The sequence below is a fragment of the Balaenoptera physalus genome, assembly GCF_965194825.1.
Source record: "Balaenoptera physalus genome assembly, chromosome: 15".
NCBI lineage: Eukaryota > Metazoa > Chordata > Mammalia > Artiodactyla > Balaenopteridae > Balaenoptera > Balaenoptera physalus.
Window position 1 is genome coordinate 76,775,365 of NC_138894.1, and position 7,946 is coordinate 76,783,310.

At 46.8% G+C, this 7,946-nt stretch overlaps 1 protein-coding gene across 2 annotated transcripts; it reads right to left on the minus strand.

Moving 5' to 3' along the window:
- Positions 1 to 55: 55 nt before the first annotated feature.
- DNAJC5G (DnaJ heat shock protein family (Hsp40) member C5 gamma) lies at positions 56 to 6,962 on the minus strand. 2 transcript variants are annotated; one of them, XM_082428014.1, is made up of 5 exons: positions 2,732 to 6,962; positions 2,214 to 2,427; positions 1,873 to 2,017; positions 1,311 to 1,384; positions 56 to 1,112 (listed from the first exon to the last, which is right to left on the minus strand). In XM_082428014.1, exons 1-4 carry the CDS (start codon positions 2,929 to 2,931, stop codon positions 1,329 to 1,331), a joined length of 615 nt encoding a protein of 204 aa, XP_082284140.1. In that variant the 5' UTR covers positions 2,932 to 6,962; the 3' UTR covers positions 56 to 1,112; positions 1,311 to 1,328. The 2 variants fall into 2 exon arrangements, with proteins under 2 accessions (XP_082284140.1, XP_082284139.1); XM_082428013.1 differs by having other exon boundaries at positions 56 to 1,384.
- Positions 6,963 to 7,946: the final 984 nt, after the last annotated feature.

Below are 7,946 nucleotides of genomic sequence, written 5' to 3' on the forward strand. Positions count from 1 at the left end.
CCTGGACTCCTGCTCTCCAGGGCAGGCTGGTCTCAGATGTGACCTTGACCTCCTACTTCTTCTCTATCCCAGGCACAATTTGTCTTTTTGGGGCCCAACATATGCACTGGGATTGGACAAAGGCTCTTTTATTCACTGACATCCCTTAGCCCCTCTCCCGGTCAGGAGAGAGAAGTTTGAGGAGTTACTAGACTCTGACCCTGCGTAGACGGGAAATGGTGTGATGTGGATACCAAACAGACAGTGCGATGAGGCACACGTGGGGAAAGGGTCTGTAAGAGTGCAGTCTTTACCCTATCACACGTTTCATGCCCCAGTTTTAAGAACAAAACATATAGTGATCAGCTTGCATAAGATGTGGTCAAAAGGACGGAGGCAGGCAGGCACTGAGGTGTGAACTTCAGTCAACCCACAGGCGCCCTGCTAATGGGTGCTATGCTGGCAGCTGCAGTAGAGGGAGAATCCAAAGGTGGGATAACTACCCCTAAGCCTCAAATGCATTGATACTTTTCCTGAGTTGTCTCATGGTGGTATGGAATGCGGCTGGCAATGCCAAAGGCATGGGCACCAGAAGAAGATGAGACCAGCCCCCAGAAAGGTGTACTCCCTTAGGAATGTGGCTGACACTAAGAGTTGCTGGTACACAGAACTGCAGCAAAGAAGGGTTAGCTGGTATAGCAGCTCCAGGACAGGATCCATCCAGCTTGGTTATCAGCATCCTGATGGAGATATCGCAAGTGGCTGACCCTACCAGCTGACATTGGCTCAAATCCCAAGGAAAGCACAGGAAAAAGAATGCTCAGGAAAAGACTGTCATCACTGCCTAAGACCTCACAAGGGTAGGGATATGAGGGCTGCTCTCTAACAGATTAAAATTGGGACTGCAGCTGAAAAGAAGAATAGCTGGGTGACCCTGTATGGCCAGGGTCAGTTATACCATCAAGGACAAAGATGGCATCCTCACTGGGATGGATGCCATCGATGCTTCTGAAGATGGGAGTCTTACAAGTAGAGGGGAAAATCAGGGTCAATGTCAGGACAGGGCTACTTGCTCTTCTCTTCACCGAGTCCAGCAGACTGGGCAGCGGAAGGCACCCTCACTGGGTCAGCACCTAAGGGCAGAAGAAGATGGCATCTTATTAACCAGAAGGAATGATCACCCAGAATTTAAAGCCAACCCCCTATAAGTAAGGATACAAATACCTGTAGTCCATACTATAAAGATATAAACTTTCCACTAATGACTCATCTGAAGTTAGTGTTTATCCTTTTCTTACCCTTTAATTATTGCTGCATTTCAGTTTTCATACCTCACTCTTCTTCATCTTTTAATAATTATCGTCACTGGAATTATCTTCCCCTCCTCTAAAATGTTCTCTGCGTCCTGTGATGGAATTTGAAAAACACGTATGTAAACATTTAGTAACAAGTTTTTAGTCCACTGGTGAAAAAATGGTGACCTTGCAGTTATGCATTCACATCTCTAGGTGGCACTGGTGTGAACGTCAGTCAACCCACACTTTAGGGGATGATCTCAGGCACTTTACCTTTCTTTTGAGTAAATGCAATGAACTGCATCCTCTAACTTGTCTTCGACTACTGCTTTTTCTAGGCACAGTCCCCCACCCCATTCTTTTCCTTAACTCCCACCCCATTTGTTAAGCTTAACAGTCATAGGAGGCCAACATCACATTCAAACTGTCAGTGTGCGGCACAAACAAACTCAGAAACCAAGTGTATCCCCTTCTCTTTCTTCACTTCGCCCCAGTACTGACTTGAGACGCCCAGAGTTGGGGGTTCACAGTTTCACCCCCAACCATTTCCTGCATCCCTGTGCCAGCTCTTATCCCAGTCCCTGCCTGTGGTTCTCACCTGGCCTTGGAGGCTGATTCTGGACATTCGGCTCATATTTTTTCTTAGCTGCTTCCTCGGGTGGTGGCTTAAGTGCTCCACAGCAAAAGCAGCAGCAGCAGCAGCAACAGCAACAGGTAAGCAGAGCACACAGGAGGACAAGCGTCTAAAAGGTGGGAAAGAATGGCTTCAATCCGGCAGTTCTTGTGTATTTCCATTGAAGCTCCCCTCCCTCAATCCTTCCAGCACCTGCTATATGAGACAACAGAAGCATTTGTCCTAGGAGAGGAGGATTAGCTGTCCTAAGAGAGGAGGGTTGCCCCTCCTTCCTTATTCTTAAGAGACTAGGAAGAATTGTGTACCTTGAACCAACAACTATTCAGCGTAAAATAGTATGTGACGCCTTCTTCGCCAAAGTGGTCGTATATATATATTCCCAATGAGCCACGCCGGTCGTAAATTTGCCGCTTCTTAGGGTCACTCAGTACGGAGTGGGCTGTGTTGATCTCCTTGAATATTTCTGCTGCTTGAGGGTCCCCTGGATTCTTGTCTGGATGATACTTCAATGCCAGTCTCCTACCCAAGCAATACCCAAAGGAGGGTGGGGAGAGGATGAGAATGGCTGGGGAGGGAGGGTTAGGATGAATGACAGGGATAGGTCTCTAGATGGTGAAGAAAGAATGCATGAGATGTGGTACAAAGGATGGAGGCAAGCAGCCCAAGTCTACATTCCTTCCCGTGTCACAATGAAGAGGATGATGGCCCCACCTGGCCCCAAAGTGAAGGCTTGGGGATTTAAAAATGGGTCAGAAAGCAAGGTAGAGGGAAAAGGGTTCAAGGGGGAGAATTGCAGGATTTAATAAGGGGCTGATGTCTGAACCTGTAGGCCTTTTTGATGTCTTCAGGTGAAGCGCCCTTCTTAAGCTCCAGCACTGCATAGAGGGTTGATCCAGTTTTGGACAACCGGCGGGCTGCTTCGTCCACGTGAGCCATGATCTGGGTCAGAGGAGAAGAAGCATTTGTGAGAACTTCCACAGGTGAGGCCACAAAGAAGTGAACTTCCAGTGACAGGAAGCTCATCACCTTCAGGGGCTAGGCAGGTAAGTGGCTACAACGGGACAGGTATAAGACAACAGTGACTGGCATCTGTGACTAGCAGGACAGTGCAGGTGACCTTCAAATTTTAAAGAGGAAACATCTCACATTTCCCAGTGTCCCTCAGATACACAGACCTCCAGACACCCCACATTCTACAGAAGTGAAGCCAAGGGAGGTCTAAACCCTGCAAAAAGATCGATTTTGTCCAGAGCTACTGGTACCTTAAGTAAACAGCCCCGAGCCTGTCCAAGCTCATTACTGGGTTTGAAAGACCAGCAGGGCCCCAGCCCCTGAACAGCTTGGGTGGGGAATCATGGAGGTCCCCAATTCCCAAGGGAGAAACAAGTCAGACCAAACCCTGCGCTGCCTAAGAGAAGTCAGGCGTCCAAAAGCCAGACCAGAAGGCAGTGCTTGCACCTAGGCCAGAGACTTTCTTCCTCCTAACCTCCCCTCTCAAACCCTCCCACCTCTGTCCCTCAGGGAGAACAGAGGGGTGACTCAAGAGATAAAGGAGGAGCTGTGGGGCAGACCAGAGAGGTAGCAGCGAGCAGGACCCCAGAGGGTCGGGGGAGTGCTTGGGAGGCTGTGGCTTGGGAGAACCAAGGCAACAAGCTCAGAGGGAACGCTCTGGTTCCCCAGGTCCCCTCCGGCTCTGTGTGGACCCCCCACCCGGCCTGGCGTCTACCTGGGAGTCGCTCTCTTCAGCCGGGGAGGCCTCAAGCAACCTCCATCAAGGTGTGAAACTTCACACGGCAGCGGGCCAGTGGCCGACTGCGCCTGCGCGCTGCGTCAACACTAGGGGTCCCTTTTTGGCGCTGCAGGTAGGTCTGGGAGGGACTTATTTCTCTCGCGGGGAGCCTGAGCGTAGGGATCTGCCTGGCGCCAGCGGCCAAGGGCTGCGGCGCGTCGGTTCCAGCCCCACCCGCGGTGCAGCCTGCAGGGCCGTCCCTTCTCGGGTTGGGGCGGGGGGGACTCATTCATTCTGATCAGGGACATGGCTCATCGACTCACTGAAGGAAAGCTAACGGGGCTTGCAGACCGTGGCTGTATGAGAGGTATGTTTGCTACAAACCTTTCTCAAGAGGTATATTACCTTCTCAGTCTTCTTTTACGGAATTTAGGGGTCTCCACTTGGTCCTTTTTTTCCCTTCTGCCGGGAAACTCCTACACATGCTTTAAGACCTACATCAAATATCAGTATTCCTAGGAAACTTTCCTTCATTCCCTCAATTGTTCTCACCTTCCTCTGTAAAAGCATTTATCCTATCATATTGTAATTTAGATGGCATGTTCCTTTAAATTGATGTCTTGAACATTTCCAAAAGTCATTACTGTTCTTCAGAAACTTCCTTTAAATACTATTACATCACGAGGATGTACCATAATGTAATTATATAATCCAGATTGGATAATTGTTTCTAATCATTTGATAGTATAATGACATTATGAAAATTCTTATCTTTAAATCTACAAATAAATCTTTTTTTTTTTTCTTTAGAGTAGATTCCTGGAAGTGGAATTATTGGGTCAAAGCGAATTTTTTTGAGGCTTTTGATCCATATTGCTAACTTTCTTTCCAGAAAGTTACCAAAAGTACCAATTTACCTCCCTAACTAATTTACATGCTACTTGCAGGGCATAGGAGCACCTATTTCTACTCAATTCCTGTGATCTCCTACAGGTTTGCATCCCTTATAATTTACCACTTCATGATGTTGGTTTTCGTAACAAAGGAGCACTCAATGGCTCCTATAACATGGAATTGAAAGAACTTTATTGTTTCAATCCTATCTCTCTGTTACCTCTCTTGTGACTTATTATCTCTTCCTTTTATTACTGTTACCTGCGTACATTTACCTTCCCTTCTAGGTTTTAAGTTGTAAATACTGCACCCCAGAGATGTGAGCCATCTGAGCAAACTAAAGAGTCCATGGGCAACAGGCACAACGACCACTGAATTAGTTTATTTCTGTAGATCTGTGATCAGTGTAGGGGTGGGGATGAAAATCTTTGGTACCCCTCACTGAGTTCATAGGTTCTGGGTTACATGAGTTTAGAGGTTAGTCACCTAAAGTAAAGGAGATAAAGCTAACAATTTTTTGATGGTTTGTACTATGCCAAATTTCTCTAACTAACCTCCAGCCTTTCATCACCATCATGGAGGGACAGAACTAGAACAGCCCAAGTCATTTCTTTACCAGCACTGGGAAGAGAACAGAAGGCACTGGAAGTGCAGTGCATTTACAGGGAACGTCTCACCTCAGTCTACAGGCCCAGTGTGGTCCGGCCCCTGCTTCTCACTCCAGCTCTACGGAGTACCACTGTCTTGCGTGCTCTGGTCTCTGCTGCACTGCTTTTCTGTCAGTTCTTTGAAGACACCGTGTTCCCTCCCACTCCTCTGCCTGGAGGGCTCCTCCCCAGGCTACGTGAATAGCTGACTTCTCATCCTTTGTGGCTCTCAGCTTCGTGCCTCCTCGGAGAGTCCTTCTAGATTGAGTTCCACTTCTCTCTCCCCATCTCGTTAACACCCTCACCCTGATTTGTGAATATATATTTATCTCACGTTGATTTGTTTAAGGTCTGCCTTCACCGGTAGACAGTGAACTCCATGAGGGCAGGGACCTTGTATGTTTGCTCACCATTGTATCCCCAGCACCTAGAACCATGCCTGGCTTATGATAAGTGAATTAATGATTTGCTGAATGAGCTATAGCAGAGGGAGCCCTCTGCTGGTCCAGTGGAGGCCCAGAGTTTGGGCCATAGCAAGAATTGCCTGCGACAGAAGCAGTTAGCTGGGGAATTGGACAGGACTGCAGAGCCCACTTTTCCTCATATGATCTGAGACAAGAAGAGACATGAGGGGTAAAGAGACAGAAGGCACTAGGAGAGGTAGTAATGGCGATTCTGGGCTCCTTGTTTCTTGTTTGTCTTAGTTTTCCTCCAGTTCCTAACACAGTATCTGGAATATTGTAGGTACTCAATAAATGTTGGTTAAGTTGAATGAACAAGCACGCTTTTGTGTACCTTTTCTGAAGCACTTTTACCTCATTGTCTCCTTTGATCCTCACAACAACCCTGGGAGGTGGTATGAGCCCATCCCTGCTTTACAGAAGTGAGCCCAAGAAAGAGCCAAATTAGGCTCTGAGAAGAGTTAGTAAACAGCTTTCACATCTTGCCAGAGGCTCCAGAATGTTATTACTTCTTATCACTGCCCTCTGACATTCTAATTAATTCTAATCATAGTGGCTCTTGAAATAGCCATTATCTTTAAGCCTTCTGCGCCTCTGCTCTGAATGAGATGACACTGCAGCCAGTAGCTGCAGAGATAGGAATAGAGCAAGCAGGTCAGCTGGCATCCTCTGGCCAGGGGCCTCCACTTGGCCTTTACCTAGAAACAGACCCTTTTTGACTCCATTTTCCATGCACAGGGTCTCTTCTAACATCCAGCACAGAACTAGGAAGAACATACAAGCCAGGAGTCAGAAGCCCTAGATCTGCGTTTTGGCTCTGGCTCTAACAGGCTGTGTGATCTTGGACAAGTCACTTAATCTCTGAGTCTCTTCCCTCTTCTGTAAAATCCTGTGCTGTTTCACAGGGTTGAGGTCAAGACTAAATTAAATTTGGTTGTAAAAAAAAATGGAAAAAAATTGTAAAAACCATGCTAAAGAATGATGACAGACTCAAATCTTTTCTGGAATCATTTGCCCTCCCGTCATACCTTGAGTCAGTGATCTTAGAAGTTTACTATGTCATAGAGCCATTTGGTCTCTCCTGGAGAAAACCAAGAAGCATCCCTTATTTACCCACAAACAACTAAAGTTTTAGTCATATAGCTGGAATATACACATACAGACGGCAGACATTGGCATATTTATACCCAAAATATCACGCTCTCGAACATATGCAGTGGGAGAGAGAGATCATAATTTGTCACACCCAACCCCCAGGTTCTAGAATCGTACAGATTTTGAGCTGGAAGGGACCTCAGAAACTTAACTCTCATACAATGCCTTCCTTTTGTAATTGAGAAAAGTGTGGCCCAGAGGAAGGGATTAACCTGCCCAAGGTCAACCTGTGAGGTCCAGACCTGTCTTCTGACTCCAAGTTCAGCGCCTATACTGTGTCTGCTCCTTATACACACCAGCTCCCTTTCCACTTTAAAATCTAAGTGTAGAAACAGACCACATCCGTAGTTGATATTCACCTCTTTTCATGGTGATGTCAGGTCATATCCTGCTTTCCCTCCCCCCAGTTGAAGGCATACATACTACATGTGACTAAAAATACCTCTGGCCCCGTTTGTTTGCCTGTCCTCCCCAGGGCAGACGTCCCGTGGTGGGAGGTGGAGGCCTTCCAGTTAGAGAAGCTGCTTTATACCCCTGTCCTCTCTGCCCTGCAACCCCAGACTCTGCAGACCTAAGGGCAGGCTAACAGGGCACACCTGCCTTACCTGTAAAATGGAGATAATAGTCTCTGCCTCTTAGGGTTGTTAAGAGGATTAAATATTTAATCTGAACAGTGCTTGGCATGTGGCAAGTGCTATGTCATCGTCGTCATCATCATCATCATTCTTTCTATCCTGTCTCCTCCCAATTTTGTAAAGAGAGAAATTGCTTTCATTCTGTCTCTGGGAGGAAGGGGGTAAATCAGGGTCCTCCCTCTAAGATTTGGAAATTGTCATTGGAATCCTTCCATCCCCTTTCTACATTCTTTTCTCAGCCCCTTAGGACCCTATTTTCTCATTCCTCTACCCAGTGCCCTCTGCCCTCCAAAATAGCCATAGTGTTCCCCAAGCAGTCAAAACTCCAAAATTACCTCTCTCACTTCCTCTCCTTTAAACATTTCTAATAAAAATGATTACCTCCATAAAATTATCTCATCCCTACGGGTTAGGTGGAAAGCAATCTAATTAAAACCCTATAATTCAGCTTATAGTGAGAACAACTGTTAATACTTCACCCTCTTAATTCTTAACCAACACAAAAGGAATAACTGGC

Bases quoted from the DNA above. Each gene is read 5' to 3' on its own strand.
- DNAJC5G (XM_082428014.1), bottom strand. From the start codon at position 2,931: ATGAGCTTCCTGTCACTGGAAGTTCACTTCTTTGTGGCCTCACCTGTG. The intron at 2,018-2,213 runs GTACACAATTCT...CCCACCTTTTAG, and splicing joins TGAATAGTTGTTGGTTCAAG to ACGCTTGTCCTCCTGTGTGC. The intron at 1,385-1,872 runs GTGAGAACCACA...ATTCCATCACAG, and splicing joins GAATCAGCCTCCAAGGCCAG to GACGCAGAGAACATTTTAGA.